The sequence below is a fragment of the Ursus maritimus genome, unplaced genomic scaffold (genome assembly GCF_017311325.1).
Source record: "Ursus maritimus isolate PB19 unplaced genomic scaffold, ASM1731132v1 scaffold_12, whole genome shotgun sequence".
Lineage (NCBI taxonomy): Eukaryota > Metazoa > Chordata > Mammalia > Carnivora > Ursidae > Ursus > Ursus maritimus.
This window is the reverse complement of record NW_024423564.1, coordinates 9,728,746-9,754,507: the sequence shown is the minus strand read 5'-3', so window position 1 is coordinate 9,754,507 and position 25,762 is coordinate 9,728,746. Positions and strand designations below refer to the sequence as shown.

At 39.6% G+C, this 25,762-nt stretch overlaps 2 protein-coding genes across 2 annotated transcripts in view; both read right to left on the bottom strand.

Moving 5' to 3' along the window:
• Window positions 1–1,082: 1,082 nt before the first annotated feature.
• On the bottom strand, window positions 1,083–13,426 carry BCAS2 (BCAS2 pre-mRNA processing factor). The gene is made up of 7 exons (XM_008697749.2): window positions 13,267–13,426; window positions 13,075–13,167; window positions 10,790–10,860; window positions 8,105–8,266; window positions 3,939–3,989; window positions 2,801–2,881; window positions 1,083–1,389 (listed from the first exon to the last, which is right to left on the bottom strand). The coding sequence occupies exons 1-7, from the start codon at window positions 13,357–13,359 to the stop codon at window positions 1,263–1,265; spliced, it is 678 nt and encodes a 225-aa protein (XP_008695971.1). The 5' UTR covers window positions 13,360–13,426; the 3' UTR covers window positions 1,083–1,262.
• Window positions 13,427–14,369: 943 nt separating this feature from the next.
• Window positions 14,370–25,762, bottom strand: part of DENND2C (DENN domain containing 2C) — a 79,872-nt gene continuing 68,479 nt past the window's right edge. The window contains 5 exon segments of the mRNA XM_040626875.1: window positions 14,370–16,306; window positions 17,731–17,817; window positions 18,245–18,484; window positions 23,306–23,411; window positions 24,320–24,361. Coding sequence (XP_040482809.1) covers window positions 16,275–16,306; window positions 17,731–17,817; window positions 18,245–18,484; window positions 23,306–23,411; window positions 24,320–24,361 — 507 coding nt within the window. The 3' untranslated portion in view covers window positions 14,370–16,274.

Here is a 25,762-nt window from a genome sequence, read left to right as displayed (position 1 = left end):
CAGGCAGGGAACAGAAGATACAAGTTCTTGGGGCTGAGTAGAAGGTGCAGCAAATCGGATTAGGCAATAGTGGAATGAATCCTCCCATGGGGCAATAATATCATTAAAAAAAATTTAAAAGATTTCGGGGACACCTGGCTGGCTCAGTCAGAAGAGCACACAACTCTCGATCTTGCGGTTATGAGTTCAAGCCCCATGCTGGGTGCAGAGATTACTTAAGTAAAGTAAGTAAAATAAAAACTTAAAAAATAAAAGATTGCAATACTTGGTGCTCATGGCAAGTTACGACCTTAAACCAGGAACCCTCTGCTCCCAAGGGTGGTATTCTCTCTCCTCCATTAAAAACTTGGAGTAACATTGTTTTAACACTCCATCTTACTCCCTCCTGCAATAATGGGTTTCATTGTTGTATAGTTTTTATTTCATAATCATAAAGTTAACTGCATTACAGCTAGACTTGGGATAAGGAAAACCTGGAACCCAAAGAGCACAAAGTGAGAGCACAAAGATTACAGGAGACTGCAAATATTTTTCTGAATGGGGCAGTAATCTTTTACACTTGTTAATTCCTGACAAATAGAGGGTTAGAACACAACTCTGGTGCTACACTACTGAACACCTGGATGACTTTCTAGCTATGCAACTTCAACAAGTTACAAGTCTGTGCATGGGAACAACAGTACCTACATTACCAAGGTTTTTGTGGGATCAAATGACTTTTTATTCCTCTAAGTTTAGTTCATCTACCTAGCGTGCTTAGAACAGGGGTCAGCACATATTAAGCTTTATGAAACGGTTATGTATGATGGTGATGATAATGGATAACAGAGATGGAGCCATTGTATTTTGGAAGTCTTGCTTGGTAATCCAAAAAATTTGTTTAGAAATACCCCTTTATTTGGAAATACATAAACCAAAAGTTTCCAACTTTCTTGTACATGTTAAAAACTTTCGATAAAGATCTTTTGGATACAAAATATATTCTAGTGGTTCAACATTAATTCTATGATATAATATTATTCTAATTTCATACTTTTGAAAGCCTAGTTTTTTTTAAATGGCAGAAGAAAAAAAAAACCCACCACGCTGAAAGTTTTTATTTTAAAGCTAAAATGTACAAATATAACAGTCCACAGTCTACAATAAACATTTAACCACTGATGATTTCCTTAAGATGCTGTTCTCCCTCACAGTTCAGATGTCTCATCTTCTGTGAAAGTCCAGCTTGCCTTCCTTTCTCCCCACCAAGTTCATCTGTCTTTTTAGAAGTCCTGCCGGATGTTTTCTTTGTTTGCCTCTCCATGCTGTTGTTTCATTTGAAAGATTTCATTTTCTAATTGCACAATAGTCCTTTCAATCTCATAATTCTTACTGACCAGGGATACCCAACTAGAAAAGTAAAAAAAAAAAAAAGAAAAAAAAAAGTAAAATTACTCAATATAAAATTTCTCTTAGAATATTTTACCATATACACGTTTTCAGCCAGGGTCATAATGTGAACCTTCACTTCTAACTTTCCATTTTAAAAAACAGGCACAATCAGGGGAAGGGTGTGAAGGGCACATAGGATTCTAGATGTACTGGGTGCCTGGGTGGCTCAGTCGGTTAAGGATCCGCTTTTGGCTCAGGTCATGACCTCAGAGTCATGAGATTGAGCCCCGCGCCAGGCTCCATGCTGAGTCTGCTTAAGATTCTCTCCCTCTCCCTCTCCCTGCTCGAGCTCTCACTAAAATAAATAAATAAAATCTTAAAAAAAGATTCTAGCTGTATTATAAGTTAATGTGAATCTACCATTATTTCAAATTAAAAAAATTTAAAAAACCAAATTAGAAATAGTTGGAGATTGGATGAGGTGATGGAAGGTTACATTTAATGGGATTAACATAAAAGGAGAAAAAAACAGGGCAGAGGCAATAGTTAAAAATGGTGGAGAAATTTCTAGAACAAGAGAAAATTCCACAGATCTAAGCAGCCTTCCCCTTTCCCCTGAAAAATCAGGACAAATGAAAAGAAATACTCATGTATATTTGGGAGATTATATTAGCTTGAAGAAAAATGTGAAAAGATGAATAGACTGATTCACGTGGAATACATGGAGGTGGAGAAGGTGGAACAAGGAGAAAGATGTGGGGGAGGAAGAAGGGAAATAGCAAAGCAAAAAAGAGAACTGATACAAAGTTCATGATTATACGGATTCATATAAACTTATCTATGTATATGAAGAACATTTTTTTTCTTTTAAAGATTTGTATTTATTTGAGAGAGTGAGAGAGAGCATGGGGGGAGGGGCAGAGGGAGCAGACTCCCCTCTGAGCAGGGAGCCCGACGCGGGACTCAATCCCAGGACCCTGAGATCATGACCTGAGCGGAAGGCAGACGCGTGACCGACAGCCACCCAGGCGCCCCTGAAGAACATTTTAAAAGTAAAATATATAAACAAAGGAAAAAAACTTGAGATGCAAATGATCAAAGTATGAAATCTCCCTCCCTCACGAGTTAAAAAATAGATAATTTTTTTCCTTTTAAACGGAGAGTGTAAGTAGAATCCTATTCAGAGCAGAAATACTGAACTGAACACAGGTTCTGAGACCAGAATTCAGTGACAGTGGTTCCGTCATTCTCACTGCCTTCCAGGCCCACACATCAGAGACAGGCAGAGGCAGTGAAGAGCAGGATTCAGAAAACAGCATTTCTGTGACACTTGTGGCATCCCTTTTGAATACTGTTGAATCATACTGTTAAATCCTGATCTTAAAATGTGCTAAGTGATTTAAAAGATGATGGAAGTGAAGATACTCACGTTGACTCCATTTCCCTTAATTTAGATCCAGCTGTGAGCTGCATGTTCTTCCGCTGCCAGTTCAAATCTTGAATATGTTTCCTGTAAAAAATTATTTATACAACCCACCTACATTTTAACATAACACTGAAATCAACAGCAAAATCTACAATCAACGTAATATATCTTTAATCCCTTGAGAAGAACAGATGTATACAGTAATAGACTAATTCCAGGAATTAACTTTCTTCTATTTTTCAATGACAAATTTCATAAAGCAAGCTCACCATGAAAAATTAAACACATACACATATATGCACACACAGAGATTAAAAAGCAGAAGTCCCTCCTCCCGTGTGCTTCCCCTTCTAATTACTGTTCAGTTTTTGGTGGGTGTTTTCCCAAACTCCTTCCTATATGTGTATGTGCAAGTAGAGATTAATTTTTTTTTTTAAAGATTTTATTTATTTATTTGACAGAGATAGAGACAGCCAGCGAGAGAGGGAACACAAGCAGGGGGAGTGGGAGAGGAAGAAGCAGGCTTCCAGCGGAGGAGCCTGATGTGGGGCTCGATCCCACAACGCCGGGATCACGCCCTGAGCCGAAGGCAGACACTTAACCGCTGTGCCACCCAGGCACCCCGAGATTAATTTTTTTAAGTAATCTCTATGCCCAATGTGGGGCTCAAGCTCACCCCAAGATCAAGAGTTGCATGCTCTACTGACTGAGTCAGCCAGGTACCCCGAGATGAATTTTTTTCACATAAATCAGATTATACATGTTGTTCTGCAACATTTTCTCCTAAAAGTGCCTTTTCAATGTCTGCAGATCTGCAAACTGCAAACGACCTGGTAGAGATGCTGCCAGACACGAAGTCTATTTGTCCTCCTCTCCAGCAGGGCAAACCCAGCACTGGATGCTGGAGAGAGTGGATCATCAAGTATTACTCTCATATGACGACAGCCCATTGGTTCCTCTCTCTTCTCGTTCTGTTTATGAGGATTCACCTAAACTTTACTATAAAATAAGAGGAAAATAGGGGCGCCTGGCTGGCTCAGTCAGAAGAACCTGTGACTCTTGATCTTGGGGTTGTGAATTCAAGCCCCACACTGGATGTAGAGATTACTTTAAAATAAAATAAGAGGAAAAAACAACTTACCTTAACTTCTGGAGCTCTTTCTGTGCATGTTCAATCATATGAACTAGATTTCTAAGGAAGGAAAAGAGGAAAATCAGATTAATATTCATTAAAATTTAATAATACCAACTAAAAGTGAGCTATCTAGTTGATACAAGTTCCAGTTCTTCTGCTATTGGGCTCTGTGCCAAATACCACGTGAGACACTCTATGCATATTAGCTACTTTAATTCTCCTAAGAATTCTTTGAGGTAGGAATGATTACCCCTCTTTTACATACAAGGACATTAAAAGCTTAGCAAAATTAAGTGACTTGGTCAAGATAACACAGGTGAATGTCAGATTCAATTCCATTTCAGGTCTTTTAACCTCTCAAGACCAACCAGTTTACTGACACTCTGACTTCCTGTACCTAGGTCTCTTCTTAAACTGTCATACTTTTCATGGAGAACATGGAAAATAACTGATATGAGTGCATTTATTCAAATCCCTTATTATCTCCATATTTCTGTACCTACATTTATCCTGCCATTCTCCCCTCCTGTCTACTGCTAACAGAGAGAGAAGAGAAAACTGGAAGGCTGGAGACTGTGATTCCAGTGCAAGCTGGCCCTCACTGGCACAGGGGAAAAGTTGAGCAGAACAGGAGTGCCATGTTATTACTGTTATTAGAGAAGTGATTCAAGGGTAGAGGCCACCCTTCCCCGCCCTTAAATAACAGCTTTACTGAGATGTAATTCTCACAACCATATCAATTTCCTCTTAAGGCAGTAGAGAATCACCTTTAGGGTCCATTTCAACCACATCGGCCTTACTATTCTAGACCCACTATCGTTTCCTGGCTTTCATGATTCAGTATTTTGCTTTTCTCCTAAGTTATTCTTCTATCTCTATTGACTGATTTTTTTCTCACTAACTGCAATTCTCTGAAGATTCAGTCTTCAAACAGCTGTGTCTCTCCAGGCTTATCTAAAGCTCATCCCCCTTTCCTTGATTTCTAAGATCACTCCACGCTCCTGAGGACCAGTAAGCTTGGTACTCTAGTTCTGACCTCTGACCTTTAATAGGAAGTTTCCCTTTGAATGACCTCTTCCTGAAAGCCCAGTTTATTCTTGTCTTCTCCTTTCTTTCGTCCTCCATGAGTACAAGCATACCTCAGAGATACTGTGGGTTTGGTTTCGGACCATGTAATAGAGCAAGTATAGCAATAAAGCAAATCAAATGAATTTGTTCTCCAGTACATATACAAGTTGTTTATACTATACCGTAGTCTTTTAAGTGTGTAACAGCATTATGTGTTAAAAAAAAAAGTACTTGCCTTAATTAAAAAATACTTTATAATTAAAAACTGCTGACCACTGTTCTGAGTTTTCAGTGAGTCATAATCACTGATCACAGATCACTGTAACAAATATAATGGAAAAGTTTTAAATACTGAATTACTAAGATGTGACAGAGATAGGAAGTGACCAAATGCCACTGGAAAATGGTGCCAACAGACTTGCTGAGGCAAGGCTGCCACAAACTTTCAATCTGTAAAAAATGTAATACAGCAAAGTGTAATAAAATGAGGTATGCCCATATACAGGTCCCTCCTCAAGCACTGTGAACATATTTTTATTAAAACTTACAGCACTGCATCATGGGAGTCAGAAGACTTGGGTTCTAGTCCCAGCTCTGCCCTAAAAAGCTGTGTGTCCTTGAATGACTCACTTGACATAAACGAGGCTAAGCCTGTTTATCCTTAAAAACAAGGGCTGACCTCGAAGGTTTCCCTTTAATTGCAAGTACATAATTCTCTGAATTATGAAAAAAATTTTGAACCAAGACCTACTTAGAGCTAAAAGCTCTCTCCCCAGCATGTTTGATGCCCTCAAATCTTTTCACAAGGAAAGAAAACTTACTTTAATAAGATGGGAAGACAAAGAAGTGGCTGAGAGTAGAGCCTTACATAAACTGAATTTGGGTAGACTAGGTAAAGGCATTCTAGGAGGCGGCGAGGCATGAGTAAAGGCCCAGGGTCAGAGTTATGATCATCGCAAGAGAGAGGATTCCTCTGGCTAGAGTGAAAGTCTACCACTGAGATACACAGCCTTTTGCCTTGAATACCATGTTAAATAGTTTGGACTTTACCTTGCAACAAATGGGAAATTATTAAAGATTTCTAGGCAAGTTGAAAGCAATGTTTTCTTCAATGTATTATTTTTTCCCCCTGCCATCTATGCTCTCTTCCCTTCTTGGGAGTGTTCTCTCTCTCTTCTAAATGTCCAAAGTCCACCATTTTTTTTTTTTTTGGAAGATTTATTTAATTTTACAGAAAGAGAGCATGGGGGGAGAGGGGCAGAGGGAGAGGGAAAGAAAGAATCTCAAGCAGACTCCCTGCTGAGCAAAGAGCCCGAGATGGGACTCAATTTCAGTACCCTGAGATCACGACCTGAGCCAAAATCAAAGTCAGGTGCCTAACAACTGAGCCACCAAGGTGCCCCCAAATCTCACCATTTTTTAAATTCTTTTTTTTTGGTGACCTTAATTCTTAACATCCCTTCTGTGGATGTCTGTAGTTTATGGAGCACAGCACACAATATAGCACGTGCCCCCGTAGTGCTAAAAATAGACTACTGGTTATCTGGTGTAGAGATATCTTGTCTCCTCAACTGAATAGAGCTTCCTGAGGACAAAGATCAGATTTTTCCACTTTGTAAAATATGGACCTTTTTTTTTTTAACAGACTTTTTTTTGATTAATCTGTTTCTTAATCCTCCCAACCCCATTTTTCCTTTATCTCCCTTGCAACATATTCACAAAAGTAATGGAAATGTTTATGCTGTAGTTTCTCAAATTCTGGATTTTGCCCCTGGATCCCTACATGGCCAAAGAAATTTAAAATATATTTCTGAAAAATTGAGAAAAGATATTTATCACTTTGTGATTTTGCTTTATTATTCCAGGAAACATACTCTAGCAAATAGTTTGATGCAGTGTCATGAGGTTCAATGGCTTTTTCTCCTTTAACTGTTAAACTCCTTAAACTATTAAACTGTTGATACAGACTCAGGGGATTTTAGGGCTCAAAGGCATCACAGACATCATCTAACCACCAAATTTTACAACAAAGAAAACCGAGCCCTAGATAGATAACAGAACCTAAAGCTAGTTACATGGAACAGAAAGAGGAGCTCAGTGGCTTGTGTGGGCACCTTGCTTCCCATGTTAATTCCCTACGTACAGTCGATTCTCATGATTTGCAGATTCTGTACTTGTGATCTTACCTACTCACTCAAATGTATTTGTGACCCAAAATCAACACTTGCGGCATTCTGAGATCACTCACAGCATGCGCAGAGCAGTGCAAACTCTAAGCTGTTGGATGCGTAGATTCTCAGCTGGAGCGGAACAAGGGGCACTCTGACTTATTGCTTCAGGTCTCATACAGAGATGACCAAAGGATGCAATTTAATTTCCAACTCTGCCAAATTACTTAACACTTCTGAACTTTGTTTTTCCATTTACAAAATGAAGATAATAGAATCTGCCAGGAAGAGCTGTCTTTAGGATTTAAAGTTATAGTCTATATAAGATGTGTATATACACATACATTATTTCCACCAAGAAAAATGGTACAATATTTGCTAATTCAGTATTCAAGGGCACTTTACAGAACATAACATGCAACTAATAAGAATCGACTGTATGAGCAATCCCCCACATTAAGGATTACATTCCACCATGTTGTGATTTGTCAATCAGACCTCAGAACTCACTTAATTACAATATTATACAACAAATGTATTTAGGTTTAGGTCCCCTCTGTACCCTTGGAGGTGGGTCCCAAAGCAATGGCTTTTCATATAGGTTTAGTAGTTCTAGGACATGATCCCAAATGAAAGCCCACTATACTATTTTTATCTCAATTCCCACATTTTTTTTTAAAGATTTATTTATTTGAGAGAGAGAGTGCGTGTGTGACTGAGCAAGTAGGCACAAGGGTAGAGGAAGAGAATCTTCAAGCAGACTCCATGCTGAGCATGGAGACTGACATGGGGGTTGATCCCATGACCCTGAGCTGAAATCAAGAGTCAAGATGCTTAACTGACTGAGCCACCCAGGCACCCATTCCCATATTTAAAAAAAAAAAAATACCAAAGCTGTGGGTGGGATGGGTTTAAGAAGAACAAAAAGCTTCTTACTCATTATATACTTTCCAGGCATTGCATCCATGCTGTGACATTAGTTCCAGATTCTCAATTCGAACCGCCTGATGCTCTAACTGGGCCATAGAATTGTTTACACATTCTTGCCACGCAGTAATGTCATTTTTCTGACCCGAGGAAGGGGCTGGAAGTTCGTATCTGAAATTAAACAAAAATAAAATGAAACTACATATTCCCCTAAATCTTTCCTTCTCCAACAGAATGCCTCACAGGGTTATGCACAATGTAAAATCCATGGAAGACTGAAGATCAGATCAGACTGCACAATAATAACCTATGTATCCTAGGAAACAATTCATTTACGAATAAGATTCAATACCATTATATACAGTAACAAAAAATTATTTCAATGTGAACTGATTCAATAAACTATAGCATATTCATATAAAGGACTGTTAAATTAGCTACTGAATGATGCTACTGACTACTTAAAACACTAACATGTTTGTGATATATTAGGAGAAAATAGTAGGATACAAAAAAACCTATGCTATCATTTTTGCAAAACACACTTACATTCACCCAACATCCCATCCACACACCCACGCCATTCTAGAGAAAAAAATGGTAAGGGATAAAATAATTCTTTGCATTTGGACCTCACTCTATTCTCTCTCTTCACACTACACAGTCCTTCAACACTGCTGATATAGCCAGTAAGTATACTCTTCATAAATCTCAGCTGATTATCTATGAGTTACTACAAACTAAGTTTTAATTTCCATTTTAATATTTTGACTAGATACTGTAAAAACTCCACATTATTCCTATGAACAACTGAGGGGTATGCAACTGGGATCAAGAAGTGATAAACCAGGGGCACCTGGGTGGCTTGGTTGGTTAAGCATCCAACTCTTGATTTTGGCTCAGGTTATGATCTCAGGGTTGTGAGATCAATTCCCTGATTCCCCGTGTCAGGCTCCACACCGGGCGTGGAGCTTGCTGAAGATTCTCTCTCTCTCTCTTAAAAAAAAAAAAAAAAAAAGTGACAAACCACTTTGTTTAAAAAAAAAAAAAAAAAAGCTTTACACATACACCATAAACATGGCAGTTTTCAAACTTCTGATTATAGCCCACGGTAAGAAATATCTGTGATCCAGTACACAAATACACATAGCTCAAAAAAAGTTCCATACAACAGGGACGCCTGGGTGGCTCAGTCAGTTAACAGTCTGCCTTCGACTCAGGTCATGATCCCAGGGTCCTGGGATCCAGTCCCACAATAGGCTCCTTCCTCGGCAGGGAGTCTGCTTCTCCCTGTGCCTGCTGCTCCCCCTGCTTGAGTGCGCGCTCTCTCTGACAAATAAATAAGATCTTAAAAAAAGAAGTTTCACAAAACAATAGTCACCTTTACATGCAGTATATTCCAATATTTTCTATTCTATTTCCTTAAAAAAGTGCTGTGAGAACTAAGTTTCCTCCATGATCCACTGCTTAGTGGGTCATTACTTCTGCTGTGAGACATACCGCCATAAAGGAGTTACTGTCATGAATATCTACAGAGCAGAAGCACCTGGAAATGAAGAACTGAGGAATCCTGGAACTTCTTCTCCTGCCTTTATCACTCAGGCTAGACAGGAAATGGAGCACAAGAAAGATGGTCCTCTGGGTCTACAGACTCAAATCCCTCTTCTATTACATCTGCTGAGAGGACAGACCTACTGTGAATGTGGTCCTGTCTCAAAGGACTCTGCTCTGACGGACTACTTAGTGGTTCTCATAATTCCATAGTTATCTTGAAGTTGAAAGGGAACTCAGATTTGTTAAGGAATTGAATTCTCCATTTTAGAGAAAGTAACAAGGATGTTTGGGTTTTTTTCCTTGAGAGAGAAGTAGTTTTGTAGTAAAGAGGCACAGAAGGGAAGACAGTGGAACCAAAGCCAAACTATCCGGGTACTCTGTGTTTACTAATGTTCTGTGTCAGAGTGAATCAGGGATCATTGTAAACCATAACATGGTTTCAGCTAGACAGGTGATCAGTGAAGAACAAGATGTCTAATCAGGAACATTTCCTTGAAGATGCTTTTTCTTCTTTTTTTGAGATTTATTTATTTATTTGAGAGAGGGACCGAGTGAGCACGAGCAGGGCTCGATCTCATCATCCCAAGATCACGATCCAAGTCAAAACCAAGAGTCAGATGCTCAACCGACTATGGCACCCAGGCGCCCCTCCTTGAAAATTCTTAAAAACATGAACTTCATTACAATTACCATTCCTGTTGTTGGATTTTACAATATTTTGCATTTTTGTTTTTGTTTTTAAAGAGAGGGCACATACTTGTGTCAGTGGGGGAGGGGGCAGGGAGGGCAGAGGGAGAGGGAAAGGGAGACTCTTAGGCAAGCTTCACACTCAGCGTGGAGTCTCAAGCAGGGAACTAATCTCACAACTCTGAGATCATGACCTGAGCCAAAATCAAGAGTGGGATGCTTAACCAACTGAGCCACCCAGGCACTCCTATTCTGTCTTTTCAAATAATAGTACAAAGAATATATCTGGACATTAACAAGGATTATAGGAACCACTATTATATGAAGAAACATAAACATAAAAATCAGACAAGAATTTTTTCTTTTCCACATTTTAAAAGCTATAGCAGTTTTACTAGTGACTTAAAATTAAACAATGATTTGGGTCCAGCTAAAACCAGAAATACAACTTACCGTTTCATACTGAGTAATTCTATTGGTTGTCGAGCAGCCAGTCTTTCAAATTCATTTCTCATTATGTCGGTCTAATTGGGGGAAAGAATGATTTCCAAAATCATATTGACAAATTGCAATTAATAATTGCACTTTGCAATTGCACCAAATAATGAATCTAACCTACTTAAATATTTCTTTAGCTACCCATTAAAATGGATCATTTCCAAAAAAACTAAAAAGATAAAATAAAATGGATCATTTTCCCTTCCCACCAAGTCTTCTCTGGGTTAAATGCTCTCAAGGATCAGAACACACACACCTCATATATAAAAAGACCCACAGAGAAAAGCATTATTCCTAGATAGTGGCTTTCAGTCCCAGCAGCACATAAAAATCAACTGGAAGCTTTGAAAACAATTTCATTCCCAGCCACATCTTACCCCTCTCTCCCATTCCCATTTAATTGTTCTGAGGTGGAGACTGGACATGATTATAACTTGTTTTTAACTCAGCAGTTGACTGTATAGTGAAGCCAGCGTTGAGGACCATGGATCTAAGTATTCACCGGGGGTGGGGGAAGGGAGGAGAGGACTTGGACATAAAATAATCTGCTTTAGGGCTTTTCACACCTCACTCTTTGCAAAGAATGAGAAATGGGGAAGGGGCGAAAGAAACTGGTTCTGCTATCTGCTCTAACAATTGCATGATTTATTATTTTTTTTAAAGATTTTATTTATCTATTTGAGAGAGAGGAAGAGCACACAAGCAAGGGGAGCAGCAGGCAGAGGGAGAGGGAGCAACAGGCTCCCCACTGAGCAGGAAGCCCAATGCAGGGCTTGATCCCAGGACCCTGGGACCATGACCTGAGCCAAAGGCAGAGGCTCAATGGACTGAGTCACCCAGGTGCCCCACAATTGTACGATTTAAAAAAATACATGGTAAAAAAGTGAAAAAAAAAAAAAAGTAAAAAAATACATGATAAAGCTCTACTTCTTTAGGTTCAAGTTTTGGTCAATAATCTATTCCATTTCTGTTCTGCACATTTCCTGGCCTGAGTATAAAGAACTGCTTAAGTATTCATTTACAGTAGTATTTCAGTTAACCTGTGTAATTTCAATCTTCTGATGGTTTCAACTATATTAACAATTAGACTAAAAAGTTAAGACCGTCCCCCAATTCCTGGCTAGAATAGTTAAATGAATTAATGGAAAAGAAGTTTCAAAAGCAATTTGAGGAGTGGTTAAGGTCTTGGGCAAATTAGCTTCTCTAAGCTGCAGTTTTCCCATTTAAAAAATTAGGATAATAAACATATAGTTATATAGTTCACAGGGCTGTTTTCCAGACTGAGATGGTGAGCCCAGGACACTACCAATTCCTATTTTGAAAAAGGGTTAAATGATCAATTATAAAGATAGGAGGCATATGTTGTATTTAAGAGAGCTAAAAGGAAAACTGGTTCAAATATTTAAAAGTTTGTGACTGAGTGGTTATCTGAAATTTTCGGGAGCCAATCTGGTCAGGAAACATTACTGTACTTACTTCTTAATGTGGTACCATTTATATCTGAGTAACATTTAGCAAACGTATGGGAAAACGACATATCCTAGGAACATCTTCCTCCTATTTAAAACTTAACCGACATTTCTTTTCATGTTACTTCAATATAAATACTGCGTTTTAGTAACAGAATTCTTTCATTAAATACTTGTAATGGGAAAAAAACCCAAATACTAAAATGCCTATTAATTTAGAGATGATATTTTACATTTCATTTAGCTGATTACACCCTAAGTAGTATCTTGGGTGCACTTCCAGGCTAAATATTTAACTAGCATTTTACTTATAAATGGTTTGTCACTTCAGTCATCCACATACCTTCGGTAAATATCTAGGCTGTGATACAAATGCCGCCCTCCAGCGGTTCTCAGGAGCCTAGGCTCATATATATTAAAAATTCCTCACCACTTGTTTTAGAGTAGACCTTAGAGAGTAGAGGATGCCTTTGAGAATTTACGCAAGCAGCCGATCGCTGAAAAACGTTTACCTAATTTTTGCACTGATAGGTAGTTCGCGAAGCCCCAAAATGTCCTTCAGTGGGTCTCAGAAAAAGAACGCCGGAGAAGGCTTACCTAGCTGTTTTCAATGGACCGGTAACACCTACACAATACAGTAACAAGTAGCTAAGCAAAAAATAGTTAAAGCCAGAATTTAGAATACATTTTTTACGTGGCTAAGACTCTCAATCCAAAATAAAGATTCACAGGATCCTGGCTCATACGGTGGCCTCAAGACATCACACTTACTTCAAATGCTGAATAATCCGGGGCTGTCAGGTAACTCAGGTAGTTCTTGGTAGGTCGGTATCGGCGAGTTTCCTCCTCCACCAGCGCCGCAGCCTAGGAACGAGAACAGGGGTCAGGGTAGCAACTTGTAAGGTGCTTCTTCCAGCACTAAGAGCCCGAGAGCGCTGAGTCAGCTACCCGGCCCGAACTCACCGCTTCCCGCACACCGGGCGCTTCGTAACCTTGGTCAAAATACGGCAGCGCATCTACCACAACCTCTCCAGCAACTAAGCCTGTGCCCGCCATTCTCAGGCTTCCCTAAATTTTGAGTCTGCGCAGACTCAGGCCCATTTCATTACGCCTGCGTTCGCACTGATGTAATTATACGCCGCTTGCGCATTGGCTCTGGCGCATGCTCAGTTGTCAATTCTGAAGGCGCCCTCGCCGAGCTACTAGGAAGTGCCCGGCCATTTTGTTTTGGTCGGACGTGACGTCACGTCGCGTGTTCCCCGAATCAGGGAAACGTCTCCATTTCCTATCCCTCAATGTGCTCCGCTTTTTTGCCTCCGCCCGGGAGCAATTCGGAGGGGAATTGGGACTTTTAGTTCCCAGCAGGAAGCTGGTATCTAGAAGGGCAATGCTCTAAAACTCTTGGAGAAAACTGGCAGCAGGATTTGACAGGGAGAGAGATTCTGGTTTCCCACTCACCTAACCTTTCACCTACAACCCTTAACTTTACTCTTTATGGCGGTTTTTCTCTCCCCTTGCGCTACTTGCTGTACCCCCCACTATTCTTAGTTCTGAGAACACTTGCATTGGATAAATGCAGTTATTTCAGATTCTGGAAGTCGGCGCAAGTCGCCAGTTAAAATTGCGAAGCTTTAGGGTCTCCGTAACAAAAGGAACCCGATCTTTTCCTCCATGGTGAAATTAAAAACTGCCCACCAACTCCAGCTTCAACAAAATCCTGTCATTTTGCCTTCGGGGCGTAAATAAAGCCCACTCATTTGCCTTTAGGACTCCCGGAAATAGATCAGTGTTCCTCGCTGCCTCCCAACCACTCCTGCTGCTGCCGGGGCGCCGGCTCTGGTCTGTGTCCCCAGCTCCCTTTCACTAAGCGGCCCAAGACCAAATAAGGTAGTCGGACTACATACCCTGCCGGTGTATGCGACCTAGACCCAGGCTTTGTCTGCCAACAGCCTGGAAACTTTGGCCACGGTTATTAAGTTGGGTTAGTCTACCATTGATTCGGATTGTCTTTTAACATTATCATTAGATAAATGTGCTAGTGATAGATTTAAGCGAAGTAGAAGATCTTTACATCTTAAGCAACTTTATTTAAAATTCTCCGAGATCCATGGATTTTTGTGTTTATTCATTGAAAGATCTGTAAACAACATTTTATACAAATCTTGAGCAACTCTTTTACAAATATGTCCAGAACTCACAATACTTTACAAAAACAAAATAAAATAGACCTAAGAAAAGGAAGCAGCTTCAGGTCACGGGGATAAAATAAGACCCCCCCCCCCCCCATCCCTGAAGCAAAGGTCTCCTCACAGAGGGACGGTCAGGATTCACCACCGTAGGACCTCCTACCCCCGTTTTATAAACAATTCCCAAGTACTAATTCTTCCCTCAGGGTTGGAGTGGCAAATGGAGAGATGTCTGGTAAAAGCCCCACTGGGGTAAGATGCTTAATAAACATTTTTTTTTTTAACAAGACATAGGCTCAGTTCTATTTTCTAGACCCCTAAGAACTATGTAGCACCGGTCTTCAATGGGGTCTGCTTCAGATTCATTCACACACACTTGAATGGGTTGTAATGACAATACTGTACAACTCAATAAACTGTATCATAATACAACTTACAAGGTTTTGTTAAGTTCGAATAAATATTTTTACGCCAGTTAAAACCATCANGGAATTGAAGAAAACAAACTGACATCTGCTATAACATTTATCAATGAAAATTACACCATCACTGATAAGTTCCTCCTAATCACTACTACTATTTTAGATACTAAGGGTCAGGGTGATTATATAGTGAGGGCCCAAGGAATGTTCATAGTCTGAGTCCAATTTAATTAGGGCAAAAAAGTCCAACAATTCTAGGGGAACCAAAAAAGAGTCTCATCTAGGCACCAATAGTTTGAAGTCCCTTGTCCTCAGAGCTGAAAATTGGGTCTGGTACCCTTCAGCTTAAAAGAAAACTTTAATAGCTATAATCCCACAGAGCTCAAATTCCCATCTGCAGGACTAACCAACTTTCTCTGTTCTCATGAGTGGACAGTCCTGGCTTCAGTTCTGGCTCTGTTGTATAATTTTTGGGCAAGTTACTTATTAACCTTTCTGAATTCCAGTTTCTTCATTAATAAAATGGAGATGCAAGTATTTCATGAAGTTGACTTAAAGACTGAATAAGATGACATACATGTATCATCACGCATGACACATGGGGGACACTAAGAAAAGGGAGGTTCTCAGGCCCTTGAAAGGATATTTTCCTGTTAGCTATAATCCCATAAAGTTTAATGTTGACAAGCTACTCAAGTGCCACACGATGTGGAGGAGGACCTCCAAGGTGTCTACTTGTATAAGATACTCACTAACAGTGTTAATAAATAGGGCTTCCATCTAAGTGAGATTCCCCCAGACAGAACATTAGACTAAAAAACAAAAACTGGAGATATATGATGAGTGTATTCCTTAGCTCAGCTCAAACAACCCATAGGTTTCAAGCTGCCATGGTATTTCAGTGATGAGAATGATGGGTGTAGGGCATGTTCTGCACTTCTATCATGCTTCCTTGGTACCTTCAACTCAGCATTTCTCTCACTGTGCTCATCTTTGAGTTGTTTTCTTTTTTTAAAATGCAACACCAAATNTTTCCCTAGTAAAAGACAAGTGCCTTCACAGACGAAGCACATAACACAAAGAATGAGCCCAAGAATCAAACAGAAAAGGCCACTGGAAAGAAAAAAAATCAACCAGCTGGAGGCAGAGTAATGAGAACATTGGTTCCAGACTTCTCCCAACAATCCTCTAGTGATTCCTACAGCAGCAACGGGAGAATCCTCCTCCAAGGACCTGGCCCGCTTTGTAACCTTTTCGACTTTCCAGGATTTCGTAGGCTACTTCAGGGCATCCTGACTCTTGGAGAAGTATTTTCTTTGGCACTTTCTGTTCTATTTAAGATGGAGACAGTCAATCAAAGATTTCATTTCTTCTGCAGAAATTTCATTTTACTTCCTAAAGGAAGAAAGAAGTAGAGTGAACTCTCATTAGTTTGTTTTTATTTACTGTACATTATTTGAGGCAAGGGATTAACAACTTAGTCATTCAGGAGTAACAACAACAGCCCAGGAGTAAGCTGCCATGTCAAGCTAGCAGGTGATGTGTTCAACTACCAAACAAACAAAACCCATGTGTCTAACTGTAGAGGTAGGACAGAACTCAGACATCACCTAATCCAGTGACTTTCAACCTTGACTATAGGTTAAAATTGCTTGGCCTGATTCCCAGAGATTTCTTGGAGCCTGGCGTGGGGAAAATTTTCATTTATGTTCCCCAGAGACTAAAATATTGTAGTCGGAGTTCAGGACCACTGATTTAATCTAACTTCATGGTATAAAGATGAAATAACAGCCCAAGGCATACAGCTAGTTATAGACAAGGCCTAAATTTAATTAGGGGCATATATTTCTCTTTTCTTTTTGTATTGAAGTATAATTGACATACAATGTCCTATTAGATTGAGGTGTACATCATAGTGGTTTGATATTTTTATACACTACAAAATGATCCCTATGATAAGTCTAGTTACCAGGGGGAACATATGTCAAGGACCAATATAAACATCATGGAATATAGTTCTTTGTTATTTTGGGCTACCACATCACTGTTCTCCAATATCACAAAGGATAACAAAAAGTTTATTATTATAACTGAAAAATCATAAACATCTGTGTTTCTTTCTGAAGTATAAAATTAGACTCGTAGGAAATCCTCTTTTGCCGCAGATGCCCCCTAAACCAGGTGTTTTTATTTTTTATTTTATTTTATTTATTTTTAAAAGATTTTATTTATTGATTTGAGAGACAGAGAGCATGAGCAGTGGGGAGGGGGGGAAGGCGAGAGTGGCAGAGGGAGAAGCAGACTCCCTGCTGAGCAGGGAGCATGATATGGGGCTCCATCCCAGGACCCTGAGATCATAACCTGAGCCGAAGACAGCTGCTTAAGCAACTGAGCCACCCGGGTGCCCCTAAACCAGGTGTTTTTAATCCGGAGTCCATGGATGGGCTTTAGGAGGGTCCACGAATACCCTATAATTATATCCAAAATTTGTATGTTCTAAGCATACTTTTCTGGGAAAAAAATCCACAGTTTTTATGAGATTCTCCCAGTGATGTGACCTAGTAAAAGATTAATAATTATGATATGCAAATTCTCATGTTATCTGAGGAAAACAGACCCAAGGACAACTCTGATGGAAAATCCCGACCTCTGAGAAAGACTTCTTTTTCTCCAAAACACTTTGGAACTACGGTCATGGTTTCTGGTCAGCCTATTTGAGGTTATGTTGTTGATTCGATTATAAAGGTTTTGTGATGAGGCACACTTTCTGCAAAAGGTTTTTTCGTCACATTATCTAACAAGAAAACACAACAACTCACCAAGACTCCGCAAAATTCTATTCATGCCACTGGGCTCAGACTCTGGAATTGTTTCCAAATACTGGAGGGCCCGGACCTCAAACAAACCTACAAGGAAAACTCATGTTGGTGAAATTGTCCAATATTTACTAAAAGCACTCAAATAAAACTCTGTGCTTACTACCAATGTGCGTCTATAGCTAAAACAATCATAAAAATATATTTTCTTTTTTTTTTTAAAAAGATTTTGTTTATTTGACAGAAAGAGACAGCCAGCAAGAGAGGGAACACAAGCAGGGGGAGTGGGAGAGGAAGAAGCAGGCTCCCAGCACAGAAGCCTGATGTGGGGCTCGATCCCAGAATCCCGGGATCACGCCCTGAGCCGAAGGCAGATGCTTAATGACTGTGCCACCCAGGCGCCCTAAAATATATATTTTCCATAATAAACAACTCAGTTTTCGAGCCCTTGTAGTTTTATTTTCAAACCCTTAAGAGCTCACTAAATACAGGGGGAGAACTTTATGATGAAACTGACCTTTCACCCCACTTTTCCGAAGCTCTCGGTCCTGGATGAAGCCTGCAAACATCTGCGTTTCCATGAAGAGATCCAGGAAGTGGCGTACACTTCGGGAGGTGTGGGATTTACGGAATGGTTCCCTTTGGAATACACGCTCCCCACGCTCAGTGACAGTCATGCTCAAAGAATAATGTCCCACTAGCTCCACAAAAAACCTCACGAATGCCTCGGACACCAGAGAGTTGAGTGTCACATCCGCTGCAAAATAAGACAAATAAGAAAGAAAAGAAAAAAACCCCAAGTTTTGTATTTATGGGAAATTATAATGAAAGTGACGCGTAAGAAATCACAGATTGAAGGACTGAGAATCCTCATTCTTAGCTTCCTTGCATACTCCACAACCGACAAAACGCCAATTTTTACTTCTATTTTCTTCCCACATATACTCGTATTACATCTTTCAGCCTGGTTTGCACATCCGTGATCTCACTGTAACTGCTCTTTGAAAGGCCACCCGTGAGAGCCAGCCAAATTTAATCTGCTTTTCTATTTGTCTCTTCTTTAAACTTTATGCTGCATTTGTGTTAACCTCCACCTCATTCCTCGTCTCCCACAACTTTATACTCTCCTGATTTCTGGATTCCTCTCCTGCTTTTATGACCAAACATTTGTTTTCTCTTGCTTCTTCTTCCTCTTCCTAAGCATGGTCCTCAGACCACTTCTCTTCAGCATTCCCATTCTTAAAGAGCGAACCGGCAAAAGATGGAGATGGCTTTTCATGTCGATAGGCTTTCCATGTTGATACTTCATCACCCTACGTCTCTAGCCCTGATACATCACCAGAACTCACCTCCTACATTTTCAGGCTACCTGCAGGTAATCATCATTTGGCTGTCTCACCAGCACTCAACTTCCATTTGTCTAAAATTCAAATCAGGTCCTTTGGAAATTGGTAAAATACGAATCAAATAAACGATACGTGTGAGAAATCAAACTCATTTTATTTCTCCACCAAATCAGTTCTCTCTCCACTTTCTCATTTCATACAGCAACCATTATTCCATAATAATTTATTGAGTGCTTAAGATATGTCAGGCACTGTATTTAGAGCTTTTATAAATATAATAATATAGTGAAATAGGTATTCTTTCCTTTTTACAGCTGAGGAAACTGAGGCTCAACACAGAGACATTCTCCAGGGTCAGCTCATCTGGTACAGGGTTCAGAAGCCACCAGACTCCCAAGTCAGGTAGTTCTTAACCACTGTAATATGAATTACATTGCCTTTCAGGTTCCAGGCTCAAACCTCAGATTCAACTTAGACTCCTCTTTTTTCTTCCATACCTAGTAGTATTTTTTTTCCCCTACACGATGTCACTTGCTCTTTCCATGGACTCCATACTCGTCTAGGAATCGGGGACCTAGGTTTAGTCAGAGCTCTACCATGAAACAATGGTATAATGGCAGGCAACTCGCTTTACCCCTTATTGACTCTCTTCCTGTATCTGCATAAGAGGGGGTTGATTAGGTGATCTTTAAGGTCTCCTCTGGCATTCCATTTGATTATAAACTAGATTTTTGCTATATTTTGTTCAACAGATGTCCTTTTTGTCTCTCCTTCTACAGCAGAGAATCCATGGTCCATCACCATTTTTATCGTCAACACTTTGCCCCAGTCTCCCATCCCCTTCCAGTTACTGTCCCATTTCTTTAACACTTTACAGCAAAATTTCTTGGAAGAGTTTTTTATACCTGTTGTACCCTTTTTTAATTTAATTCCCTTTGTTTTTAAAATTATGCTTTTCTATAACTTATCTTCAATTATTTGTTTCTGCAAATAAGGCATGTAAATGCCTTATATATTCTTTTACACGTAGAAATATTTCATAAGGTCACCAGTGAAATGAACACGCCAGTAACCACCACAACATCAACGGTATCTCAATTTCAGATGCTCCACGTGATGCCCTCTCCAAGGTGTACTTCCCCTACTCTCCAGTAGAGGGCAACCACTATCAGCTATACTGGGTTTATCATTCCCCTGCTATAGTTACAGTTCCACTGTGTACATAGCCAACCACAATGACATACTATAAGGTTTTGCACATCTTTGAACGCTATATAAAACCAATTCTTTTGTAGCTTGCTGATTTATTCAATATATGTTTTTAAGATGCTTTGCTTTTTTTAATGCTATATTCTCCTGTCAATGAACAGGTAGGTTGTTTTTAGGTTTTGCTATCACATAAAATGCTGCTACTTTGAAAACGATTTACTTGTTTCCTATTTATCACGTGCAAGAGTTTCTCTAGGGTATACATCTAAAAACTGAATTGTCAGGTTGTAGGATAGATATACCTTTAAGTTTACTAGATGATGCCCAATTGTTTTTCCAAAGCAGTTGAAGTAATTTACATTCTCACCAACGCCTGACCTTGTCAGACTTTTTAACTTTTGCCAATATGGTGGTATAAAATGGTGGTATCTCATTGTGGTTTTAATTTACATTTCCCAGATTTTGATGAGGTTGTATGTCTCTTCGTATATTTATTGGCCTTTTGCGCTTCTTCTTCCGTGAAATGATTGTTCATATCTGTTTCCCATTTTTCTATTGGGTTGTTCACCTTTTTATTATTATTATTACTATTTTTTAAAAGATTTTATTTATTTATTTGACAGAGAGAGACAGCCAGCGAAAGAGGGGGAACACAGCAGGGGGAGTGGGAGAGGAAGAAGCAGGCTCTTAGTGGAGGAGCCTGATGTGGGGCTCGAACCCAGAACGCTGGGATCATGCCCTGAGCCGAAGGCAGATGCTTAACCACTGCGCTACCCAGGCGCCCCTCACCTTTTTATTATTGAACTGCATTGTAGGAATTTTTAAAAATAAATTCTGGATACTATTCCTTTGTTGGTTAAATTTGTTGAAAGTATCTTCACCTAGTTTGTAGCTTGTTTTTTATTTCTTTTCCATGGTGTCCCTTAATGATCAGAAGTTTTAAAAATTTACAGTGTCAAATAAATCGATCTTTTCTTTTCTAGTTCGTGCTCTTTGTGCCCCATTTAAGAAATCAAGTACTGTCCCAAAACATAAAATATTTTCTTCTATTCTTCCCTAAACATTTAATGTTTTACTGTTAACATTTATTTTTATTTATTTATCTTAAAGATTTTATTTTTAAGTAACCTTTACGCCCAGCATGGGGCTCAAACTCACAACCCCGCGATCAAGAGTGGCGTGCTCTACCAACTGAGCCAGCCGGGAGCCCCTACTCTTAACATTTAAATCTTTAATTCATTAGATTTGGTTTTGTGTCTATGGTGAGGTATAGACCCTATTCATTTCTTTTCATATGGAAAACTAATTGCCCTCCTATTGTTTACTGACTGGTTCATTCTTTTCCTGCTGATANNCAATGCTGGTGCTGACACAAATTAAGTTTCCTTATGCTCGTGCACTCTCTATTCTTTCCCTTGCTCTATTTATATCTGAACCCAAACCAGTCTTAATGACTATGACTTTATGATTAATTGATGTTTTGTAGGGCAGCCTACAAACGTTGTTCTTTTACAGGACTGTCTTAACTATTCTCGGCCCTCCGTAATTTCATTAAAATTTTACAGAAAGCTGAATGCCATTCCGATTCTCTCTTGAACCTTCCCCAATCTCGCTTTTTTTCCACCATCTCACTGAATCAGCCACTACCAAGGTCTCTAAGCTCTTCCCATTGACAAATCCACCAGCCAGTCCTCAGTCTTCATCTCATTTGACCTCTCTGTAGCATTAGACATAACTGTTTACTTTCCTTTGTGAAATACGCTCTTCACTCAACTTCTCTAATATTAGTCCCCTGGTTTTCTCCTCCTTCACTAGCTGCTCTTGCCTTTTGCTGGATCCTCTTCTTCCCTACTGCCAAACATTGGAAATCTGACCACATCATCACCAGCCAACCCAGGGCTCAATCCTTAAATCTGTTATTTTCTATCTATACTCACTCTATAGGGTCCCCTCATCTGGTCCCACAGCTTTAAAACAGCAACTTCTAAATGTATGTCTTTGGTTCACATCTTTCCCCTGAATCCCAAATTCACATATATGAATGCCCGCTTGATATTTCTAGTTGAATGTCTGCTACATATTGGACATCCAATAGGTATCTCAATATTCAAAACTGAACTTTTAATCATTTCTCTAATCTACTCCTCCCTTAATGTTCCCCACCAGTAAATAGCCTTAGTTTTCTCATCTGTAAAAGGGGGATTAAATAATGAGACCTGCTTCATAAGGATATTACAAGGATGAAATAAGATGTATGCTAAGTGCTGAGCACAAGCCCTGGTACAGAGTAAGCCCCTCAGTAAATATTTTTCACCCTTATTCAACAAATACTTATCGAGTACCTACTTATTGACTATTATGTTTAAAGTACTGGAGACAAAACAAAATAGATTGTTGCTGCTCTCGTGGAGCTGACATTTCTAGCACATCAGATGATGATAAAAGCCCTGGAGAAAACTAAGGTCAGGGAAGCGGAGAGGGAGCACTAAGGGAATGGGTACAATTTTAAAAGGACGGTCAGGGGGGCGCCTGGGTGGCACAGCAGTTAAGCGTCTGCCTTCGGCTCAGGGTGCGATCCTTGCGTTGTGGGATCGAGCCCCGCATCAGGCTCCTCTGCTATGAGCCTGCTTCTTCCTCTCCCACTCCCCCTGTTTGTGTTCCCTCTCTCGCTGGCTGTCTCTGTCTCTGTCAAATAAATAAATAAAATCTTTAAAAAAAAAAAAAAAAGGACGGTCAGGAAAGGCCTCGCTGAGAGAGTGACACGTGTGCGTGCACCTGTAGAAAAGAGGAGCAGGAGCCATGTGGACATCCTGGGGAACGGCACTGCAGAGCTGGAACACAGCAAATGTCGAAGTCCTGAAACAGACGGGGACTAGCGCATCTGAGGGGCGGCAAGGAAGCTGCTTATAAGCTTTCCACATTCTAGGCAATCGCATACTCCCGTACATCCTTTAGTAGGGTGCTGGGCATCCGGTCAATATTTCCTGCCTTGACTTTGGGTCCTCAGACCATCCGTCTCGTACCTTGTGAAAAATTCTGCTCCTGAGCCAAGATTTCGTTTCGTTCTTCCAAAATCTGCATCAGGGCAGCTTGGAGTTTAGGAGGTAGAATTTCGTCCTCATCAGATACCTTAAGAGAAGAAATTGAGATTTTTCATGAGCTGTGAAAGAGAAAGTCTCCAACGTACACTAATTAAGTCCCCGACATTCCCCAGGTGACTTTGTACAGATTTTGGCTAAAGACTCAGTCTGAACCTTCCTTCCCTACAGTGAGCAGAATTCAGTATGGTGATGGTACACATACCTTAACTACGGTTAAAAAAATAAGTAATATGTTTGTGACATTTTCTGGCACTTTTCCACCCAAGTATCTCTCACGTACCGGTCTTACTGTAATATAAGGATCATCTACTTTCAAACGTTATGAGCTAATTGATTTTGAAAGGAGAGAAGGTCTTGGGAAATGTTCTTTTCACCTTGTGTTCAGAGTTCACAAACTTATAAACAGGGTGCTTGCTCTAAGAAGGCTTTGCCAACTCTCCCTTCTACTTTCAATACCCACAATAAATAACTGCTTTTTTTTGGCCCCTACTGTACTCTGTAGAAATTTCTATGATACCAATTCTAAAACTTTATAGATATGTCTGCTCCCCTTTCCCACTTTTAGGTTATAAGGTCTGAGGTCTCAAACTGTGTCTTACTCACTTTTAGATTCTGACTAACAGAGTATCTAGAAATAATCAGTGCTGAATGCTTGTTAAATTCAATTAAATTAGAGGTTTATACATCAACCCATCTGGACGTCAAAGGAGGGTTACCTCTTTTGATAATGACATTTAATCTCTTTCCTCCTTCCTTCTTTGGGAGAGACGGCTATAAACCCAACCCAATTTTCAGGTCAATCCTGTATGATTGGCCACAGTGTCAAGTACGTGTAGGAACTCAAAGTCTTGCCTGAGTCATCTTCTCTAAGTACTTGCACCTATTTTCTGTCCAATTATCCCCAAACAGTATGTAATCAGCTCATTTGTCACTTACCTCCTGTAGGAACTTGTCTGCACAGAGATCAACTACCAGCACCTGTGGGATCAAGGAGCCAGGTAAGTTAAACCAGAGACATTCATAGAGACATACAATAGGTCTGCTAGATCAGGAAGAGTGCATTGATTCTCTCAAGCAATGGAAATAGTGTTAGACAAAATTAAGTTCAGGGGCGCCTGGGTGGTTCAGGTTATTACAAAAATCAGCTGTGTTTCTATACACTAACAATGAACTATCTGAAAAAGAAAATAAGAAAATGATCCCATATTCAACTGCATCGAAAAGAATAAAATACCTAGGAATAAATTTAACTAAGGAAGTGAAAGATCTGTCCATTGGAAACAGTAAGCATTGATGAAAGAAACTGAAGAACATGAGTAAGTGGAAAGATATTCTGTGCTTACAGATGAGAAGAATTAATGTTGCTGAAATTTTTATACTACTCAAAGTAATTTACAGATTCAATGTGATCCCTATCAAAACCATCAATAAAATGATAAGGAAACCTACAAAATGGGAGAAAATATTTGCAAATTATACATCTGATAAAAGATGAATATCTAAAATATATCAAGAATTCATGGAACTCAACAGCAAAAAACAAAACAAAACGAACAAAACACAAAATAATCCTACTAAAAATGAGCACAGCAGGGGTTCCTGGCTGGCTCAGTCAGTGCAGCACGTGACTCTTGATCTCGGGATCATGAGTTTGAGACCCACGTTGGGAGTAGAGTTTACTTAAAAAAAAAAAATTAGCAGAGGAACTGAAGAGACATTTTTCCAAATACATGTAAATCAGCCAAGCAGCACATGAAAAGATGCTCAACATCACTGATCATCGGGGAAATGCAACTCAAAACCACAGTGAGGTATCACCTCAGTCTGTCAGAATGGCTATTATCAAAAAGACAAGACATAACAAGTGTTGGTAAGGATGTGGAGAAAAAGGAACTTTTGTTTCCTGTTGCTGGGAATGTAAATTGGTGCAGCTGCTATGGAAAACAGTACGGAGGTCCTCAAAAAATTGAAAATAGAACTACCATGTGGATGTGATCCAGAAATCCCTCTTCTGGGCATATATCAAAAAAAGGAGAAGGAGAAGGAGAAGAAGAAATAAATAAATAAATAAATAAATAAATAAATAAATATCTTGAAAAGATATCTCCACCCCCACATTCACTGCAGCATTATTTACAAAAGCTAAGCTATGGACACAACTTCAGTGTCCATTGGTGGATGAACAGATAAAGAAAATAGGATATATATATATGAATATGATTCAGCCGTAAGAAAGAAAAAAATTCTGCCATTTATGACAACATGGATGGACCTACAGGGCATTACGCTAAGTGAAATAAGTCAGGCAGAGAAAAAGAAATAATGTATGATCTTACTGATATGTGGAATCTACAAAAACTAAACACATAGATACAAAGA

Bases quoted from the DNA above. Each gene is read 5' to 3' on its own strand.
- BCAS2 (XM_008697749.2), bottom strand. From the start codon at position 13,359: ATGGCGGGCACAGGCTTAGTTGCTGGAGAGGTTGTGGTAGATGCGCTG. The intron at 13,168-13,266 runs GTGAGTTCGGGC...TCTCGTTCCTAG, and splicing joins CGCCCGGTGTGCGGGAAGCG to GCTGCGGCGCTGGTGGAGGA. The intron at 8,267-10,789 runs GTAAGTTGTATT...GTTTAATTTCAG, and splicing joins GAATTACTCAGTATGAAACG to ATACGAACTTCCAGCCCCTT.